Source organism: Callorhinus ursinus, unplaced genomic scaffold, assembly GCF_003265705.2.
Source record: "Callorhinus ursinus isolate GAN/ISIS: 27379988/994484 unplaced genomic scaffold, GSC_fseal_2.0 scaffold1, whole genome shotgun sequence".
In the NCBI taxonomy this organism is placed as follows: Eukaryota; Metazoa; Chordata; class Mammalia; order Carnivora; family Otariidae; genus Callorhinus; species Callorhinus ursinus.
The window spans coordinates 14,574,363-14,597,834 of NW_027397063.1; the positions used below are offsets into that span (position 1 = coordinate 14,574,363).

The 23,472-nt window shown below is 31.9% G+C and overlaps 1 protein-coding gene across 2 annotated transcripts in view; it reads right to left on the reverse strand.

Annotated features, from left to right (window-relative positions):
* Positions 1-23,472, reverse strand: part of NCAM2 (neural cell adhesion molecule 2) — a 519,291-nt gene that overhangs the window by 24,843 nt on the left and 470,976 nt on the right. Inside the window, exons 15-16 of one of the 2 annotated variants that reach the window (XM_073891683.1) lie at positions 21,361-21,541; positions 12,350-16,711 (exon numbers count right to left, since the gene is read on the reverse strand). In XM_073891683.1, coding sequence (XP_073747784.1) covers positions 16,605-16,711; positions 21,361-21,541 — 288 coding nt within the window. In that variant the 3' untranslated portion in view covers positions 12,350-16,604. Of the gene's footprint in view, positions 1-12,349; positions 16,712-21,360; positions 21,542-23,472 lie in introns of those variants that run through there. The other variant, XM_025872652.2, reaches the window with a different exon arrangement.

Below are 23,472 nucleotides of genomic sequence, written 5' to 3' on the forward strand. Positions count from 1 at the left end.
ATCTATACACATATATGTTTACATATATGTCCTATCTGAAAAGAGGTGAAGCAGGTAGCTTTCTGCAGTTGGGCTCCATCTGAGCCACAATGGTCAGCTACTTTAAAATCAGACATCTGGATTATCTCAAGCCTTTGTGGCTGCATAGTTTAAAAAAAAAAAAAGGCTATCAAAACATTTATGCTTCACAAACCTTCATTGAGTACTGCCTAATTAGTGTAGTACATATGTATGATATGTACTAAAATCAAAATAATACAAATTAACATAAATCTTTAGAAAAAAAAACATAAATCCTTAGGTTCATACATCCTTTTAAGTCCTTTTCTACTTACGAAGTACGTAGTTCCTAAAATTTCATTTCATTTCATTAACACAACCAAAGAACAAAAGAGTAAAATTTTTATATTAACTAGGGCATACAGTTAATAGTAAGGGCTTTCACCAGGATTATGATAATCTTGCATTATAGAAGGCATACTCTAGGGTAATACATCCTTAAAAAGAAAAAGACATTGCACTAATTTAAAAAACTAACTACCATCCCTAAGGATTTCACACAGTTTCTTATTGTGTTGTTAGACAAGCTGTTTTCAAAAATCAACTGTCACTTACAGACTTGGGAATTATCTTTTTTTTTAAAGATTTTTTTTTTTTTTTGAGATAGAGAAAATAAAAGAGAGAGAGAGCACATGAGAGGGGGGAGGGTCAGAGGGAGAAGCAGACTCTCTGCCGAGCAGGGATCCTGATGTGGGACTCCATCCAGGGACTCCTGGATCATGACCTGAGCCGAAGGCAGTCGCTTAACCAACTGAGCCACCCAGGAGCCCCAGACTTGGAATTATCTTAAATTGGTAAATTAAATTTGTTTTGTGATTTTCTCCTAGGATCCCCCAAATTAACAAAGAATAAAAAAGTGTAGCAGAGAGAGCAAAAGTATAGAAATGAGACAAGGGTCTAGACTGGTTCAACAAAATAATTTTTTAAAAAGTTATACAAATTTTAATAAGATTTGCAATTTCAAAAACGATGGGGATATAGAAAATAAAGTCTAATCACAACATTCCCCCAGTGCAGACAAAGCTGCAGCCTTTACATTTCTTGACATTAACCCACTTGTCAAGAAAGAAAATAATATTCCTAACCCATGGAGTTGTGCAGAGAAATGTCTTATTATGCATTTATAAAACTTTCTATTCCCTACTGGGAATTCTGACCTGCCTAACAGAACCTAAATCATCTGAGATTTGTCTTTGGACTTGATAGGCTTCTCTCACCTAAACAAAATGGGGACTCAGGCATGTGTAAATGCAATATTTATATATTTTAGGTATTTAGAAAAAAATCATTCCAAATATCTGTTTTTATATATTTGGGGAAAAAAAAACATGACTTTCAGGTCAACTTGGTAGGTATAGTCACAAATAAAAAAAGTAAGCTTTGATTTATTCATATTATAAAATTCACTATTAAAGAGGGAAGTGTTAAAACCAATGATATTAAAGTCTGAGCACAACTTCTCACATTATTTCCATTTCTCCAAATACCACATTTCTCTTCTGTCATGACCATGGGCCTCCTGCATTTATGGTGCCTGGTGTTCATCCCTGAATTGATGGATCCATTCCATTTTGATTCATATTTAATTTCCCTGTTTGAAACAAAGGCTTGGACTTCTGAGGTTTCCAATGTCTGGTTAATACCAATTAAACTGTATTAATTAGAGAGGAGAACATCATTACAAATTGCATCAGCAAGGAGGATTAAAAATACCATTTTCTATTAATTTAAAAAAATTAAAAATCAAATAGCAAACTCAAGAGCCACTATAATTAGATTTTATATTTTTCATCCCCTCGAAGCTACTTTTATTATTGCTTCCCCATACACCCAGAAAAAAATGGAGTGTACCCTCCTAAGATATATGTTTTTCATTTAAATTATAAACAGGTAATATTTTATAACATATTTATACTTTGATAGAAACAATGCAATGCAATGTATTGTTCATACATTTTTGTGGCTCACACACTGCAGTTAGATATAATTAAATCATAATTACAATTTTATTCTGTTTCAATATCGATAAAATGTAGGTGATAATTCTTATGTATCCTAGCTAAAATATACTTTGAGAATCATATTATGAAAACGGTTTGGGAATTCCAAAGAACTGCACAAATGCATTATTATTTCATTTGTTACTACTTTATGCTCACTTTGTTTATAGTAACTTCTTATTTTGTTCTTTACAGCATTTTCTTTTAAAAAAATAGAACTTCTCTACTTTTACCCAAAACCTTCCTAGATTTTAGAAGATTAAACATTTGAATACTGCTAACATTTATGAACTATGATGCATAAAAATAATTGTAAATACATATTTACATTTTACAAGTGATTTTTATTGTTGTTTTTGATAAATTATCTTTATTAAGGTCTAAGGTTTAAGATCATTTTCATTCTTCTGGTTTTAGATATGCATTTCACTGTGACTAGAACTCAACATTGTTAAATATTACCCCTTTTTTATTTGTCCATTATTCGTATAGCAAGTTATCTTTTTGGTCATTCCCATACTTCTGTATGTCAAATGAAAATCTTTCTTGATTTTTTGAGTGATGTTAAAATAAATGAAAGCAAAAGAATTATTAAAAATTCTCTTATTGTCTCTGATAGATGAAATTGACTTTTGCCTGGTTTGGGATAAGAATATATTCTTTTTTGTGTGTGTCTGTATTTTTTTCTGTAATTCACTTGCCTTCTTTACCTCACCATTAGATTTTGTTGCTGTTATCATTACTTCTTTTGTTGTTATGGTTATTTTGTGCCTTTCAGACACATTTGTCTTCACTGAAATAAAAAATGAGATTGAAACTTTCAACAGGTTATTGCCAAGTGAATCAAAACCTCCTCCTTAAAATAAAGACTGTACCTCTTTTGTGTTCTAATCTTTTCTCTGTCATATCTTGGTTCCCTCTTGGACAGCTTCTAGTATTCATGAGATAATGAAAGCATTTACATCATTCAGCGTCCTGACAAAATGCACTTATTAGCAACTTTTTAAGTTCACTCAAGTTCATATTATTCAGATATTTAACTGCTTAGCGAACTAGCTGAATGAAAACTCTGCGGGTGCAGCATGAATTTTCAGGCATGCAGTTTTCAATGAACAATGAAAAGAAAAAAGTATGTAATGCTAGTAATATCTGTGATGGCTGTGAAAGAGCATTGTTACTAGGGAAAACGAAACTGCAGAGTTTTTTATAAGGGATTGCATTTTGGGAAAGGAATCTTGGGATTTTAAAATTCAAAATCTTTAAAAATATATAAAAAATGAAAAGTTACCATCATGAAAGGAGTATATAATTGTATGAAATTGCACTATTTATAAGTGTATTGTGACCAGTCTGACAAAGTTTTAATTTTTAGGATCACATAAAAGTAATTTGCTGTGTATTAAAGGGACATGTATTGAATTTATTGGAGCTCTTTCAATAATCTAAAAACAAATTATAAAATTTCATGTCAGAGTTTAAAACTTGATAATCCTTGATAATACAATTTGCGGATCCACACATTAATTTAAAAGGTTGAAATTTTCAGATTTTTTAAAAAAGATTTATTTAGGGCATCTGAGTGGCTCAGTTGGTTAATCGTCTGCCTTGGGCTCAGGTCACGATCTCAGGGTTCTGGGATAGAGTCCCACATCGGGCTCCCTGCTCAGCCGAGAGCCTGCTTCTCCCTCGCCCTCTGCCTGCTGCCTTGCCTACTTGTGCTCACCTTCTATGTCTCTGTCAAATAAATATAAAGTATTTATTTATTTTAGAGAGAGAGGGAGCGAGCATGTGGGGAGAGAGGAGAGTAAGAGAGGGAGAAAGAGAAGAGAAACTCATGCAGATTCCACGCTGAGCTTGAGCCCAATGCAGAGCCTTGATCTCATGACCCTGCGATCATGACCTAAGCCGAAACCAAGAGTTGGACGTTTTGCCTACTGTGCCACCCAGGTACCCCTGAAATTTTCAGATTTTATATAAGTAACATTCATCAATAATTTTTCAGTATTATTCAAATATATTAACAAAGCCTACTCTTGTTACTTGTATGTGTTTTAAATCCTCAGGCTATTTCAGTACATTTTAATAAGATGGTCATGATTTTTCTAGGTATACTCAGTTAAGCAATATTGATGTAGATGGTTTCTTGCTTACTAGCAAGTTTCTTTGGGGGAAGAGGGTGAAGATTGTATTTTACATCACCTATTTCTTACCACTGTGTCTCCATTCTTTAGTTATTTTGATTCTTATGTTAAAATGTTCTTTACATGTATAACTATTTTATGTATATATATATATAAGACTCACACATGTGTGTGTGAGTATTTATATATATATAAACTCAATGATAATCCAAAATTTCCCTTCAAATCACTTCTCCCTACTAGGAAGTATTATTTGAGAGAAGGTGGGTTAAGAGGGCAACACACATAAACCAGACTTTATTTACTTATCTATTTACTCATTTATGTTTACTATCTGATTTGGGGCAAGCCGATTAGCTTATTGAGGATATTTGGTTTGGTAATGGGAAAGGAATTGTAAACATGTATATTATATAAAAGGTATTTATGATTATAAAACTCTATACATTTTCCTAAGAATGTCTTTTCTTATATATGTTTGTTTACAAAGGCAGAATTATAAATTAACTATCTTTTCAAAATATTTTCTAGTCCTTTGATATTACAGAAATATTTTTGCCCAAGGCTAAACTGGGCAAAAATGCATGATCACCCTTTATTTTAGCTCAATGTTATTAAACAATTTTATCAAGCAGTTGTGAAGATAAAATATGAAAAAAGCAAAGGCTCTCTTGTCTGGGGACTTGTATGAATTGGGAGAGATGAATAAGACATGTAACTTAGAAAATGAAATGCAGCGCAACTGATTGCTTTACTGAGTGCAACTGATTGCTTTATTGTGGCCTGAGCAGATAGGTGGGGAAGCATATAAGTTCATAGTTAGTGGTCAAGTAAGACATGTTAGAGAAGACAATATTTGAAAGGTACTGAAGAATGAGAAACCTTCCATGTGATGAAAGGAGTTTATTTCAGTCAGAACATGCTATGAGCAAACATGGAGATGTATGAAAATAAATGGTATGTTTTGAAATTAGCATAGATATACAAATATTAGAGCTAAGATACTGAGGATGATTGATGTAGGTCAGAGTTAAGTGATAAAAATGAAGAAGTTAAAAAGAATGGACCCTGAAACTGAGTAGATAGACAAATATATCACCCAAACCAAAATCAACCACCACCACCACCACCATCACCATCATCACCAAAACCTCAAAAGGGTGATCTTTCCCCAAAAGATGGTAGAGAGTTGTTAGAGATACATAGACAGGGAAGTAGAACCTGTTGCAGGGAGGGAGCTAGTGGAGGCCTGGGCTATGGCTTGGAATGTCTTTCCAGTCTTCCCTCTCTCTTATCCCATGCTCATTCCCATAATGCACCCAGGCTTGTCAATCTCGGCTTGATGTTTGTAGCAGTGAGGAAGTAGTTAGACTCAGCCTGGAACATGTGATTAGTGATTGAATCAACATTAGATAATTAGTGTCCATTAATATATTTTAAAAATAGACACTGTATAAGATAAAATAATATTATCATTTGCATAATGTATATTTACAATTATGTATAATTATTCTGTATACTTTTAAGTGGAATGACATTGCAAGAGGCTCATCACCTTCACACCGTTTTTTGTTTTTTTTAATCTACACAATCCTCCTTAAGGTTTTAATATTTATCTTTTGAAAACAATTCCCTGTAAAAAGAAACAATCTAAAATATAAAGTTATTATTCTTCTATGGGACTGTTGATGGAAACCTGTCACAGTCTCAGAAAAAGTTAAAATAATATATTTAAAGTAAGAAAAAGAATTAAAGAAATAAGCTGTGCTAAATTTTGAAAAAACAGTTGGGTAAACACTTATAGATAACAATTTTTGATAAATGTTTCAAATAACTGAAAATTTTAGAAATGAATATTTGTAAGTGTTGTTACAAATCTGGTGCAACAATAAACCACAAGATTGTGAAATATCTAAAGTCCTTGCACAACAGAATACCTACGCTCTTAACTACACTGACATTTCAAATTGTTAAGTGTGCTTGAATGGAAACCATTGACCATTTCACACACAAAAAATGAAAGAGTTATAAAATATTTTATGTCATATTTATTCACTCTGCTCTTTTGAAATTTATTATCTCATTACCTCTATACTTTCTCCATATGAAGTTTAAATCTTACGATACGTATTCAGTTCTCTTTGGTGAAGGTGATTTAGGAATTTCTCATAAGATAATGAAGGTTTTTATTGGCTTATAGGAAAAAAACTTCTTAGATTGAAATGAATATGACCAAAATAGACATTATCCAGTGTTAAAGAATTGGATAATTTAAATTTTAGTTCCTTGGTTTAACCATTAAGTGGCCAAATTCTTTTTTCTGTTAATATTAAAACGCTTTTCCATATATAGAAAATGGAATTCTTTGCACAAATAGAAAATAACTTTCTTTTTCTTCAAGATTTTATTTATTTATTTATTTGAGAGAGAGTGTGCACGTGAGTTGGGGGGAGGAGCAGAGAGAGAGGGACAAGCAGACTCCCTGCTGAGTGCAGAGCCCCAGGTGGGGTCCAATTTCAAGACCCTGAGATCATGACCTGGGACAAAACAAGAGTCGGATGCTTTACCGACTGCACCACCCAGGTACCTCGAAAATACCTTTTTCTTAAAGACTATAGTACAAAATTGAATCCCACCCATATAGGATTAAATTACAATTAATATTTTCCAAATTGTTTGTTGAAATTCCAAACTGTTTAATCTATCTATTATGAAATTATTAAATATACATTCCTTTGAATTTTATAAATATATAAGATGATAAATGAAAAATATGAATAAATATATGGATGGTATTATTTTCCAAGGAATTTATAACATCAGGTTATGAAAAATTTCCAGTTTTAAACATTCACTGTATTGGGTCTTAGAGATTTCAATTTCTGCATTAGGGTTATATAAAAAAACAACCAAGTTACATTATTGAAATTAAACATCTGAACACATAAGACAACTTTTAATGTATATTACTACATAGTGCATCTAAATAATATCTTGTATAGTATACTTTAACTCTAAAATAGAAGTGCAGATTTTTAATATATTTAAAAAATACATCTAAGTTATCCTTCCCTGGATGAATGGATAAACTGTGGTACATGCAGACAATGGAATGTTATTCAGTGCCAACAAGAAATGAGCCATCACATCATGAAAAACATGAAAGAACGTTAAATGCACATTACTAAGTGAAAGAATCCGATGTGAAAAAAATATATACGAAATGATTCTAAATATATGACCTGATGGAAAAGGAAAAGCTATAGAGACTATAAAAAAGATCAGTGGTTGCCAGGATTTAGGAGAGAAGGACGGATGAAGAGGCAGAACACAGAGGATATTTAGGGCAGTAAAACTATTTTAGTAAAAATACTATAATGGTGGATATTTTTCATTATGCATTCATCAAAACCCATATAATGTACAATACCAAGAATAAATCCTAATGCAAACTTTGGATTCTGGGTAAAAATGATGTCAATGGTGTCAATCTAGGTTGATCACTTGTAACAAATTGTGTACCACTCTCCATGTTGATAACTGGGGAGGCAATACATGTATTGGGGCAGGCAGTATATGAGAACCCTGTACATCCCTCTCAATTTTGGTGTGAACCTGAAACTTCTTTAAAAAGTAAAGTCTAAGAATGAAAAAAAAAATACAGAGTCATATCTTTAAAATCTTCCAAGAAATGGCTAACTTGCCTAGATTGGGAATGTCTATAAATTCAATAAACAATATTTTATGTCCTTTAATAATTAAAAAATGACATGCTAAGTGATGACTGACACACAGGAAAGTTTTAAAGATTTTTAGTTTCTTGTTTTGGTATGATGGGACCCACCAATGAACCAGACCAGACCCTGCTGTAGAGAAATGTATCTATTCCCTTAAATAAACTTTCCCTCATGTCTGACCATTTGATGGAACAGTAAGTCTCAGGCTAGTATATAAAAACCCCACAATGTTTTTTCTGTTTTCCACCAATAAGCACTGCAAAGCAGAATATTTTTCTTATCATTTTGCAAGAACATCAGAGAGTTTTGCCTTTAACCTTCCATGTAACATATATATCCAGTTTAGCCCTTGTGAAATTATATAGAAACAATAGCAAATTGAGAGTTGTTGTTCATGCATTTCTCAAAACAGAAATGGTAGTGTGAAGAGTTAAATTTTACTTTTGTTAACCTTATCTAAGCAGGAAAAAAATAGTCTATATTTATTATAATATGCATTTTTAAAATATTTTATATTTCTTTGTAATAAAAAATGAAAAATCAGTAAAGAAGGAGATGTATAGCCACTATGCAAATTCTGATTTTAAGCTGTTTATTTTGATTTCTTAAAATGAAAAGGACAGATGCTGATATGAAACCATCTGCTTTAGTTTTTAGTAGATAGTATGTAAAAATATTACTTTACATTACTAGAAAATGACCTATTTCTATGAACAATGTAAAAAAGTCATTTTATGAGATGTTTCCAGAAAATGTGTAAAAATTATAAAGTGAATACATTTAATTTGATATTCTTTTTGGGCTGTAAACTGAGTGTGAGTTTATTACATTGATCATAGGAAAGCAGCTCTGTGTAGGAGTTAAAGTGAGAAAGGTAACAAGCTGACTTGTTGAAGTACCATGATTACTGGAAGGAACTGTGGTTGGTTAATACATGTCCTTTCCTGAGCCACACTGATTTTTTTTATGAGGCAATCAAGAAGAAATCAAAAGAACTAGGTCAAAGACACAGGACTACATAAGTTGTAGACTAAGGATTGAGTTATGTCATCTCTGATTCAGTGTAATTTGATAAAACAAAGATGGAATGATCAGAGTCAATGACTAGTCACTGGGCTTCTCTGATCCTCAGTTTGTTGACATAATAAGATAACAGTATTGATTAGGGTATTAGAATAGATTTCCTCAAATCTCTTTAGCTTTTTCTTTTTTTTTTTTTTTTTTTTTTTTTTTTTTTTTTTTTTTTTTTTTTTTCTCTTTAGCTTTTTCACAGTGACCCCAAACAAGGTAATATAAAGCTAACAGAGTAATGTAAAGTTACTGTGACGGTCACTATAAAATGTCCAACGATTCCCAGATATTTCCCACTTGATACCATCTCATTGTCAAGGGGTTTCAGGAAAAGCAAAAACAAGAACAACAAGAAAACTTAACTTTCTTTCTCTTCCAAGGTACAAAACTTTTGTAACTATTGAATCAATTGAAAGAAGTTCAAAAATTACAACAAAATACAGATATTATATTACAGTTTTCATTTTGAAATGTATCCAAATATGTTTTAATGGGATATATATATATATATATATATACACACACACACACACACACACACACACACACATTTGGGCTGTTCTGGAATAAGAAAGATTAAGTGTGCCTTAATGAAAATCTTGAAAATGAACTTTTTCTCCTTCGTAATTTCTATACTATTTCATTTTTATCTGGCAATGTAGCCCTTCACTGCATTTATATAAGAAAAATATATATTCATACATAGGCTAGTAATTTTTCACTTTATAAAAACTAATTGAATAATTTCCATATTTGAACCCAGGTCCAGTACTAAAACAAAAAGAGAAATATAATGTTTTATTAAGAGCACTGGACCTGGATGATAATTGTGACTCTTTACATAAATTATTCAATTTCTTTAGGCCTCACTATTCTCCTCTAAAATATGGGAGAAATGATACTTACTTCAGAGGGACTTTGAGGAGTGAATGAAATATTCCACACAGCATGTGACACAGTACACATTAGGAAATAGAACCAAAGTCACCATTTTTATTTCATACCTTGTCTGTGGATGAGCAGAGAACCTTAGGAATTTTCTACAACTTTATTCTCATAGTGCTTAAATGGAATTATAGTAATACATTAACCAAAGAGATTTGAAAAATCTCTTTAAGCATTTACATCTGCCTTTATAAACTTTTGCTAGCAAAGGAAACTACTTAACAATGCTTGCATTATTAAAATTTTTAACTTTATTCCCGTATTCTACTAAGATAGTATCTGATTATTTTGGTCTCCTACTAGTCATTGAAGTTTCTAAGAAGACTCTGGAACTAGTTTACTATGAAAGAAACAGTATTTAGTAGTGTTTCTAAATTATTTTTGCAATATGAGTCTACTGATGATGTATTATTTGTCCCAAAATAGAAGTCACTCAATAATTATATGTTTATTACACTGTGATATTGGATTTGATTAAGTTAGGAATGAAAACACACAACAAGGACAGAGAAGATTTGTACCAGTAATAAAGAAAACACATATAACAAAGCTTTTCCTCAGTTTTCTTTATTACAACAATGGAGACACAGAGGTACAGAAAATAAAATGACATTTAATATACTATGAAACACATGCATAGGATTACACATAGTGCTGGATATTATGTTGGGGGTTTTAAATAAGAAATGATACTGAAGACAATACATTTATAACGTACATTTTTTTCAAGAAAATAAGCTATGATGAAAACAAATGCAATTAAAATGATCAGAAATAGTCACTTTAAAACACAAGTGTTACACATAAAATCAGTGTAAGATGTGAGATAAGAATATTCCTAAAGAAGTTCATGAATCGTGGAGGTTACTTAAAACAGTAATTTTTAATTGCTTGCATTTAAAAAAAAGATTACCTAGGAGACTTATTTCATAGTGCTCATTTAGTACATGTATAGAATAAAAATAAATATGGTATAATTAAGAAAAAAGATGTTATCTCAATATTATGCAATGCTTGCAAATGTGTAAATTTATATTTTTATTAGTTAAAATGGAATGATAAAGAATAACTTAATTTAACTTGAACACACACAAATAAAGAAACTTGACCTTATAAAAATACATTCAGTTAGTTCACACTTAAAATGAAATTTGAGTCTACTTGAATCAACCTAGCTTTAAAAATTAGGTAAAATAATAGTCTACCAACAAAGCCATAAGAACATTAGTTGCAGTTCAGATCAGCACAGATATAATGATAGAACTCTTGAACATATGTGTTTTCCTTAGCTGTTTCCATTTTTTTTCAATTTAGGCTTTGAAATTAATTAATAGCCATAGAAGAAGGATGACTGCTACCAGAAAATCTTTATCCGGCTCATTTTATGTAAGATAATAAAACCAAAGGTATTTGGAAAACACAGCATTATTATCACACTCTTATATCTTATTTCAGAACAATTAAATTAAATTTAAGGTTACTGAATTTTTTTGCCTTAGATAAAAATTGAGATGCTGCTTAATATACTATTATAACCTTTAAGTATTTCATCAAATTTTAAAGTACAATAAATTAAGAAGGATAATACTACAGCTTTATATTTAAAAGTTAGAAAAATGTTAACTCTAAATGTTAACTCTACCAATTTAGATGTTAATACAGAAGAGATCAGGTTAATGAGATGTTAGAAAGATTCTTTTTTTTCTTTAGGTCCTAAAATTTACTGTGGTAATACCTTCTGGAGTCTAAGATAAATTATAAAGTATTAACAGTGATTAAATAATTCTCTTTATTTTTATGACATAATCAGCTGGTTTGGAAATGGAATTTTTACCAATTTCAATTCATATTGAAATAATTTCAAGGGCTATTTGTAGAATATTTGCATCTCCAATGGATATTCAATGCATTAGTCTTTCTGAAGGTTTTATGACATATATCCATAGCACAAATGCTAAGACTTTAAGATTTACCAGTGATTAATAGAAAAGGAGTAGAAAAATAAACCCTATTTATTCATGGCCAGAAATTGAGGGGGAGGGAAGAAAGGCTGGAGGGGTTTGAGAGAGAGAGAGAGATTGAGAGGACAACAGGGCAAGAGAGACAAAGAGGAGAAATAAAAGGGAATGTGAGAGAGAGAGAGAGAATATTAGAAAGAATGAATTGGAAGGATGGAAAGAAGGAAGGAAGGGAGGAAGGAAGGAAGGAAGGAAGGAAGGAAGGAAGGAAAGAAGGAAGAAGGAAGGAAGGAAGGAAGGGGGAAGGAAGGAAGGAAGAGAAGGAGGGAGGGAGGAAGGAAGGAAGGAAGAAGGAAGGAAGGAAGGAAGGAAGGAAAGAAGGAAGGAAGGGGGAAGGAAGGAAGGAAGGAAAGAAGGAAGAAGGAAGGAAGGAAGAAGGAAGGAAGGAAGGAAGGAGGAAGAAGGAAGGAAGGAAGGAAGAAGGAAGGAAGGAAGGAAGAAGGAAGGAAGAAGGAAGGAAGGAAAGAAGGAAGGAAGAAGGAAGGAAGGAAGGAAATAAGCTAATATGAGAGAAAACCTACTTAATTTGTACCTATTCAAAGGTTGTTTAAAGGATACTACATTATACCTCACAGATTTGAGCCATAATAAAATACAGTAAATGACACATTTGGATACAACCTTCCTGATAAGTAAAATTATAGTACATAAGGGCTAAAGAAAATTATAAATAACATTTAATTTAGGTAGTATCGTAACACACTATTTAAAGCTCTTAATGCTGCTAATGTCATAACCAAAAACAAACAGGTAGAAATTTTCAGATAATTTTACATGACTAAAGAGATTTCCTAACTACTTCAAACTTAAAGTATTTTTATAAGTAACATGATCTAACTATTCTTGAAAACTAGACCCGGACATATTAATGATTGTATTGTTGATATAAATATCTATCTTAAATCACTAAAATCATTTGTAATTTTAAAATTTATGTTTCCACTCCTAGTGAAGGTATACCATATTAATAAATACAATACTTTTCAGATATCTGAGTTTATCCTGACCCAAAAAAGATTAATTACCTCTTGCACACTCTGTTTTGTTGAATATAACTGAATAATCACAAATCCAAATGTACAAAGTTGAAACTACTGTAGAATTTTCCTTATTTCAGGTTTAAATTAAATATGATAAGTCCCCATTGTTATATGGAAAATATTTGAGTTAAATTATAATGGCTTCCAAACGGACCCAAATTGTATAACCTATGAACTACTGTGCATACTTGTATTTTTAATTCTTAATTTAAAAAAACCTCCTGTATATTTAAATAGTGAAAACTATTTGCAATTAAATTATTTGTGTATGTATTCATTTTATATGTCCAATTGAAATTATATACATAAACTGTTAATCCAATGTCTAGAATATATTTATTTATTTGTTTGTTTAATTTTTTGAAACACTTAAGATACTTTAGGCTAAGGAAAAAAGGGAAAGAAATTAAAAAAAAATAAGCCATAAGACATTTTAATCTTGTCCATGTCTACCACGAATGAATGCATATATGTTCATTTGTTTCATGTTTTTGGAAATGGTATGAGTGTAGCATTTATAAAATGTTGTTATTCCCAATGACTAATATGAGGAGAGAGGATGAAAAATGGCAATTGACCTACAATTCTCCTTTCCAAGAAGAAATTTCCTAGAAAAGAATTCACTGCTACTTCCTAGGCATACCCTGTTAGCACATCTGGTAATATGGTATTGGTGAGCCTTATAGTGATCTGATGAATAATTATGGAGTTTTGTTTGGAGAGGAGAAACCAGTAAGACTAAATAATAAAAGGAGAAAAGAAGACAAACCAGGCAAAAATGGGGAGGAGAAAAAAAAGGAGATATCCATGTTTATAGAAGAAATTAATCCTGATCTCCACATGCAGATGAAGTAATCATCCACAAGGAAATCAGCCTAACTTAATAATGGTAGGCGATGCTTAACACAAACTTCTGGAATGATTTAACATTTGGAGATATGATATACACATCAGTAGACATAGACATATTACCAGTAATGATTAAAACTCACCTTAACACACAACTTCATATTTTATACATTTGAGACACAGGATTTTATTTAAGAATTTATTGAATGAAAAAAGTCATTGGATGATATCAGGGGGAGACTTAAAATAAGTTGAATTTTTATGTTTTGCTTACCAACAATCACATTTGTTTAGACCTATAGGTAGATACTGATTAGACTAAAGAGCACTGTCAGATTACAGGGTTGCATATAACAAAACTAAAACTCAGGTAATAAAAAAGATAATTTAGCAACACTTACATATTCCTAAGATTTTTTTTAATCTGAGAAGGTAATTTACAATCTCTAAGCCCTCATTTATTGAAATGTTATAGTTGTACTGTTCAGAGTTTTGTGCTTTCCTATTTCTTGTAGAAATAAACCAAAGCACAGAACCTGTATTTTAAGATGTCTGAGGATTTATTTTGAAGAATTTATGCATTTCTCAGAACTGCAAAATAATTGTTCTAAGCATAAACATTTGGCCAAATGATAGATTGCTTTTTAATTTCAGGATTAAAAACTTGATCTGTACTTAGGTGTTTATAAAAACTAAATGAAGAATTTATTAAATGTAAATAATTCTGTGAGACAATAAAATTTTAATTTTAAATTATTTTCTCAACTGTCAAAATATCACTTTATGTACCATGTAAACCTGAATTTGAGTATTCTTCATATCTCTGTTGGTGACCTTGAGTCATAGAATATTAAATTTAAAAATATCAACTATGTTATCTTATGAAATACATATTCCATGTTCTCCACAAAAGTATTTTGTTATCATATACTACATCAAAATAATTTCTACATGAGTCTTGTGGAAGCATTTGTCTTATTGGAAAAATCCAGTCAGGTTATAGTCAACAGGGAAAACTGTTCCTGGAAGAGTTATTGGAACTTTTTCTTTCCCAGCACTTTCTAAATATTAGTAACCAACAAGTGTACATACCTTCTCCAAATACAGATATCCTGGAATATAATATGCACTTATAATTAGTTCTTTAATAAAAAAAAATGGTTATGGTGATTTTATTTTATTTTTATTTTATTTTATTTTATTTCTTTCTTTGAGAGAGAGAACACAAGTGGGGGGTGAGTAGAAGGAGAAGCAGGCTCCCCACTGAGCAAGGTGCCTGATGTGGAGCTCAATCCCAGGACCCCAGGATTTATGAACTGAGCTGGAGGGAGATGCTTAACCGACTGAGCCACCCAGGTGCCCCTGCTACGGTGATTTTAAAAACAGAACATTCGCCATAAACAGGTTAGATTTCCGTACTGCATAAATTTGGAAATCCCTTTGTCTCAGCAGAAGGAAAGAGAAGGAAGTAGAAGTGTGCTTAATCTGTGGATGGGTTACTTCTGCATTCTAAAGGTCCACTGCTAGATCAGAAGAAAGGACACAGTGCAGAGCAGAGTTTAGAAAAGATAAAGACAGACTGCTAAAGAAAAGTCTAGCATTAGATCTTACTTAATAGGATCCTGTAGCTAATTAAAAGAAACATAGTAAGAGAATACTTTCACGCAGCAAAACAGTTTTTGATGAGTGACTCTCAAAGCCTCGTATCTAGTAATTTGATTTACCATGTAAGTATGGTCACTCTAGTGATATATGTAAATCTGACTGCTTTCTAATTGTCCTGAATGAGTATTAAGAATCATTTGCTAGAGTGTGGTTGGGAGTGAAAAGTACAAAACACTTTTCTCATTTTATAATGAATGAAAATGTCAAAACTGAAATCATTACTCATGATACTCCCTCAAATCCAGCTTCCTCTGAAAAATGGAATGTAGTAACACCTCCTTCTCCTCTCAATTTCATCATCTCTCAAGAAGTAGCTAACAATAGCATCAGTCCATATCCGGTGAACAGGATGCAACTTTTTAAACACATTTTAACTTTATTATTTATTTTGGGACAATTGCAGAGAGATATTTTCAACTTAATGAAAAATGGATATTTCAATATTGGTGTTCAAATTTAAAAGAAGAAACTTTTTCACTTTTATTCCTTATGACATTTTAGGTCAGTAAAAGGAAAATAGGTCACACAATAAGGATACACATCTAATATAATAAAAGTTATCAGGTTTACGTTTTATATAAATGGTAAACACTATGAAATTTTATAAATGTCCGTAAAATTAGAAACTTACATTTAAAAGAGTATAACAATTAAAACCAATATAAAAGATCCACAATTCTACATAATAAAATTACTATTTATACAATGTATGGCCGTGGATATTGAATTATATTTGCAAAATAATCAAATGAAAGACTAGATGCAGCAAATGCTTACGTTCCAAGTGACATGATATTTAACAAGGTCAACCTCAGAAATTAAAGGAAACTTTAGAATGAAGCAAATTATGCAGTGAACTTATCCTGGAAGAAACAATCCTGATTCACTTTCTTTCAGTGATTTTCTGACAAATTATCTACTTTAAAGGTTGACAATTTGGGGAAGGGAAAATAGGCTAATTGTTCATGGGTGAAGATACATGCATAATTAGTTGGACCATAGAAAATCCTTTATCATAATTTCAGATTAGCCTTGTAAATTTGCAGGGCATAAAAGGAAGTATCATAAAACAACAACATTAAAACATCCAAGACAAACTTATGGCTATAATGAAAGAAAACCCAGCAGCATTCAGCTGCCATGACTGGCTTCCATTTTCGCCTTTATTCGCTTCACAGCACTTATCTGTGTGACGGAAATTGTTTTTGAAAATAGAATAAGAATAAAATAAGGAAAAAAAGAGTAGGGTTACAAACATGAAAATAAAGAAAAAGAAAAAAAGTGACAGTAGGAAAGAAAAAAAAGAGAAAATAATTAATGCAAGATTTACACAAAGCCATTACAAATTACCTACAAAAAAATTACTTTGATACAAGACAAAGAATGGCTAAAATCTGTACAGAACATTTCGAAATAGTTGTCACATATTAAAATCATAGCTGAGCCTCAATATTAATACTCAGTATTAATTAATGTTTATTTCACATAAATCAGACAGAAGTTCTGTCATTGATTCTTTAAATGTAAGCACCTTAATTATTCTCGAATGAAGATACATCTTATAAGTGAGAAGGCACCTGCCGTTTCACTGTGCTACTGGTAAATTCACTTTGCTACTGTAAATATGAGCTCATCATATTCTGCAATGTTTACTGATAGTACTTTTCGCTGCCATCATAGAAGAAATATTTGATAAAAGTAGTTATATTTTTAATAGTGAATAAGCTACCAAGAAATATCAGTGAAAATTACCTATTCACACAATGAAAATTTGCCATAAGAATAGAAGCAAGGAGCCCTGACTGACCAAAGACAAACTCTAGACATATGTCATTGTACCTCTTTAAAAATAACTGAGAACAAAAGAACATGAAAATATAGGTTTACTTTTTCATTATGTGCTAAATTCAAAGAAATACTGTTTTGGTTGTAGTATTAACATTTAGCTTTGACTGAGATTTCCAGATAGTTAAAATGAAGTTCTTTCCAATTAACTGAACTTCAATTTCACTGTTGTTTTAAAATTTCTCTTATTCATATTCTGAACAGATCATAAATTTAACTTTAAGAAGACATTTTAGTATTTGCCATGCACTTGAATATGTTGTTTTCTTTATTTATGTTGAGTTATTCAGAACTGTAAGTAAGGGTATACTAGTATTGCTTGGAACTAGACGGAGTGATATCAAAATTATTTTACTCCACATTCATTAGAAATATAATCAAAACAACCATGAAAATATAAAAGGAAAAAAACCTGAAAATTTTTAACAACATATTTAGTGGTGGTGATTTATATAATTTCTTTTTTAGCTTCTTAAATTTGAGGAACTCTTAGCGATGTATTACGTGCTTGAATTCAGATGGTAGAATTGTTTTATCATCAGATCTTAACAATGTATGAATGCAATTATTTGTCACCAAATTATATTAATAGTGTTAAAATTAGACATGTGTTCAATTCATTGTAACAAAAGCAGAAAAAGGAAGCAATTACTAAAAGAAAAAAAAGACCCCCTTTTTTTTTTTGTTAAAACAGTATTAAACCTGTCATAAACCAAAAGAAATGGTGGGAAATGCTTTTCAAAATAAATTTATTTATCACCAAGGATTGTTTAAAACATTAGATTATATCCAATCCACCAAAGTAGTAGTATTTTTAGCCATAGAGATGACAGAACGAATCCATAAATGTCATTTTATCAGACTCTCATTCCATAGATTTGTAATCATTTTATAAGAATTAATTTGTCATAACTATTCAATATTCTCACTGTTTATAAATAAAATGAGATGGCATTATGCTGTATAAATATTCCAAAAGGGAACAGGATTGTGATTTTTGCACTCTAGTTCTATATAAATCAAGAAACACATCTTTCAAAGTAAACACATGTTTAATAAATGGAAATGAGAAAATATTATTCATCACAAAGTACTTTTTAAATTAGAATAATAAACTATGCAGAAGTGTGGAATCCACTAATATACATACATAGAAAAGCCATTATTGTCAATGTAACATATATATGAATTTAAGGTGAGCATATTGTTAAAAAAATAGTTCTTCAGTCCAACAAATACATGTACTCTATATTTAGTCTGTGGCTTACAAAAAGTTAAATATATTGAATGCACATAAGCAACGACTTTTTAAATTCAAAAGTCTATAAACTTATTTAGAAAGTTTACAACACATACTACCAAAAATGGATTAAAACTAAATTAACTTGTAAAGTTCACATCTTCTAAAACTGGAATAAAAAGACTTAAGGTCTGCTAGTTTATTATAGATAACTTATTTCAGATATGAGTTTGAATTTATAATATTTACTTTAAAATGGAATAAGAAATCATACCGCTACCAGGGTAATTTTGATGAAGGCATATGCAGATCATTTTCCTTATTTAACCAATACATAATTTTAACTCTGTAGGATATTGTGGGCATAAAGGCTCCCAAATTCACCATCACCCATTACAGCCTTTAAAATTGCCCCAAAAAACCTTCTAGAGCTAAGCTGAACAATTCTTAAGCTATAAAGGCATGTCATTAATGAGGCTTTCCATGAGGCTTTAGCAGTCAGTGGATTCAGGATTCAAGTCGGTGGCTACAGTTAAACATTATTTTGTGGCATTTTTATAGATAAATTAATCTTTCCTTCTCTCCCCTTTTCCAGGAGGCTGCTATCGCTTTGTATCAGCTGCATAGTTTAGAGGGGGAGGAATTCTTTCTCCTACCTTCTCAGATAGCTTTTTCTGACTTCTCCTTGACTGCATGATCTGCCTCATCAGCTGTGAAACACACTCCAGCATTTTTCATCCTAAAAGTCCTTCTGACACTGTTTCTTTTTTTTTTTTAAATCTCTGCTCGCCTTCATAGCATACCTTCTTAAAAGCATTAAATAAACATGGACTCTAAACCTCCTAACCTCACATAATTTCTCTCACAGCCACTTCAGTGAAGTTGTATGTATGAAGGACACTTCACATCTCTTTAGATTGAGTTCCGTTGACCTCTTGGCAGCATCTGAAGTGGCAAATGTGATTTATAGCTTTTCTTCTTGAAAGATGACTCTGTCTTAACTTCCAAGATACTACAATCTTCTGTTTTTCCAGGAACTCTACAACATCTTAATCTCATGGGGGGTGGGGGGTTGCTGTGGTTTTCTCTTCCCGTATAATAGTTCCTTGGGACTCAGTTCTTTATCCTCTACTCAGTTACCCAAAAAGTACTCCTTGAACATCTATGCTGTGCCAGGCATGCTTCTAGGTACCAGGGAGATATCTACTGAGTATTTCAGACTCTTTTTCATGGAACTTGGGCATTACTCATTGTGTAATTTTATCCTCACCCAGGCTTCAGATACCATCCACCTGTTAATGTTAACATCATAATGTATGTTTCCAATCTATGACATCTTCTCATCTTTATATGCACACATATAACTACTACTTGACATTTCAGACTTAAGGATCACCAAACCGATCTTATGTTTGATCCTATTCTGCACATTCTGCTCCTCAAATTCTTCATCCTGAGAGATGATGCCAACAGTGTTCCAACTATCCAAGCAAAGAAACTCAAAAGTCATCAATACCTACTTAATTCAATCTGTTACACATGTAAGGCTAACCTACATCTACACTGTGTCCAGAATTTATTCATGGTTTTCTTTTTCTACTGCTATCACTTTTTTGTCAAGTGTTCCTGTTCATCTATCTCTTTCTTTTACCCATATGAGCAAGATTAATCTGTCTGTGATGCCTATCTATTCATATAACGTCCCTGCTTCAAATGATTCCTTATTGCTTCTAGGACCTCTTTTAAGATTGTTTATGTAATTTTCAGAAGATCTTGGATTATCTGGGTCGCAGATCCCTCTTTATCCTTATTTTTGTTCATACACCTCCAGGTTCTCTTCAGCCATGTTTTATCTAGTTCCTAAAGCAGATCAAAAAAAAATTTTTTCTCTCTCTCTCAGAGGCTTCTTCTATATACGAACTTTCCCTGGAAGACTCATTTCCTTTATTGTTTTGGAAAGGCACTTTCTAAAGGAACCCTTCCCTAACTCCTACCCTCTCACCACAAGTTAGGTACAAGTGCCAAACCCCTTCATGGCAGCATACAGCCCCAGCATATCTCTTAGTTGTAATTATTTGGTGGTTATTCTAACCCTAGGTTTTATGTCTACCTTCCCTACTAGATAATAACACTAGCATATAATGATGCAAGCACGGTCACTAATAAAGGTAGAATTCACTAGTGCGCTTGAATACCGATGTTGAGTGTCCTGCAACGCTGTGAGCCTCCTTGAAATCTTAGTTATAATTTTTTTCTGGGCTACATCTGTGGTTGTTTCTGACTCACTGTGTGATTGATTCTATCTTTCCAAAATCAACTGGTTTGATCAGTCATGGATGGGCTCATCATTATCTTTGACCGCAATTTTCCTGAAAGTAAAGGACCAGCCTCCATGTGTTTGGTAGAGAAGTCTTCTTTGCGAAAGATTTTCTGGTTTCAACAGAAATTTTTCATGTTGATTTTTGACACTTCACTCTTACCTTCCATCCCCTCCCTCTGTTCATTCTCTCCCCATTGCTTCAACCACCAAAGTTGTCAGAGTGTATTTACAAGTTAACTGATACCCCATGGCAAGAACAATTTGAGAAATCTTGAGTAAGACATGTCATGATAATCATGATTAGAACTCAGAATTTACAATTCCTTCTATAAAATTATGTTTTCAATATTAAGAAAAAATCCAGAGGAGTTATAAAAAGATGATTATCATATTTATTGCCAGCCTAAGAAAGCAGATAGTTTTGCTTACCTTTAATAATGTTCGGCTTTGGTGGCATGCTGAACTCATAGACTGTCGGTTCTGAATATCCCAATCTATTGGCAGCTGTAATTTGAACTTCATACCCCATTGTCCACTGTAGATGCTCCAAAATAATGTGGTCTTTATTTCCCTGCACTTTTTTCTCTAGCCACTGATCTTCTTTATCTTTCTGTAGAGGCAATCAAATATATTTTGTAAATACACTGAAGTTGGGATTTTTTAAAAATATAATTTATCTTCAGGTAGGAAAAGTGTGTTTATTAATTTCAAGAAAGGATATTTTATCATCTACAGGGATAAAGAAAGTTGCTTTACCAATGTAGTCATTTCTAAGAATTGTCCATAAGAATGTAATGTTTTTTAAATTTTAGCAAAAGAATGATTTCATAATTAATTTTTGATAATTCAGTGGCTGATAATTTACCCTCATTAAGAATTTATTTTTATTTCACAGATATCATTTTGCTGTTTGGCCATTTTTTGATTATTAATAGTCATGTGGACAGAAAAAATTAAACATAATTTACAGAAAACGCTTAGTATGTCCATTAAAATAATTGCCAGAGACTATTGTTTAAGGTTTGAGGTGGGGGGAAGGGGAGATAAAATGTCTTGCAAATAGAGGCTGGATATTTTTTACAGATTTAAATTACAATGAGTATTTTTATTACTCTGATGTTTTAGACTCATAATAAAACAACATATAAGAAAAAATATTACCTGTTAAAAATGTTCTTAGCATCAGAAAATAAAATGTGTTATGCTATCCTTGAACATCTACACTTAAATCCTGATTCTCTTTCTAAAATAAATGCTTTAGATCATATATTTGAATTAACTTTTATTTGAAAAATATACTATAATTAAAATTAACAAAGAACAAATGACTCAAACTATCCTAAACAATGTGAACATTTGGCTGTGCCATGTTAACCATTTAAACACTGGTGCATTCCTTAACCTCTTTGCCTCGTTTCTCTCATGTCTATTACAGAAATGATAGCAACAGCTGTATCTGTCAGCTTTTATGAGGCAGCAATGAGGAAAACCAAGTACTCTGGGTAGTCCAGGGCCTTAGGAATCCTAAGCACTTAACAAATGACAACTATTATTAAGGAGAGCCTATTTCCATAATAACTATATGAAAATAAAATAATATTTTTCTGGAATGATGCAATTGCCAATCTCAATTTCCCAGAGATATAATTATAAGTAAATTAGAGCCTGGCGAGATAGATGGATAGATAGATGACAGAGAGATCAATCCTTTTTAACCTCAGAGCTCAGCCCAGTATTACCTTATGTTGAGTCAATATTTTACAATGTTTCTTTGACTATAAAGCATAACAATGTTTTCAGCATCTATGGTGAAAATTTAGGATTTATTCTCTGAGATTTAATTGTGGATGTTAAAGGCATGATTGCATTAAATTGATGATACTACAAACATGAAGTGTCCATTAAAAGGAGACAAGAAGACATTACTATTTTGATACCATACTATTACTCTATTTTCCTACTTAATTATTTTTGGTTACATAGAATTTTTATTACAGAGGTATCAGTTAGCCTGTTTTGATATTTCATCTAAAACTAAAACATAGGGGGGGCGCCTGGGTGGCTCAGTTGGTTAAGCGACTGCTTTTGGCTCAGGTCATGATCCTGGAGTCCCGGGATCGAGTCCCGCATCGGGCTCGGCAGGGAGTCTGCTTCTCCCTCTGACCCTCCTCCCTCTCGTGCTCTCTATCTCTCATTCTCTCTCTCTCAAATAAATAAATAAAATCTTAAAAAAAAATAAAAATAAAAAAATAAAACTAAAACATATTAGCACCCTTAATGCTATGAAGCCAAGGGTTTTGGAAAAGCACTTAAAGTTATCATATAAACGAGATATTTCCTTTGCTTTTTGAACTTATAAATCGATTAAGTTTATAAATTGTTGTCCAGTACTATTTAATGTATTATGAGGTGTACTCAAAGGCCATTGGAAGACCGCACAGTTTGGGCCAGAATGCTTGTAACTTGCCTACATCACTAAATGATTATTAAGTCTAAGAAAGGAAGTGAGGAGCACTTTTGAAATGCTTGGGACAGCTGTAC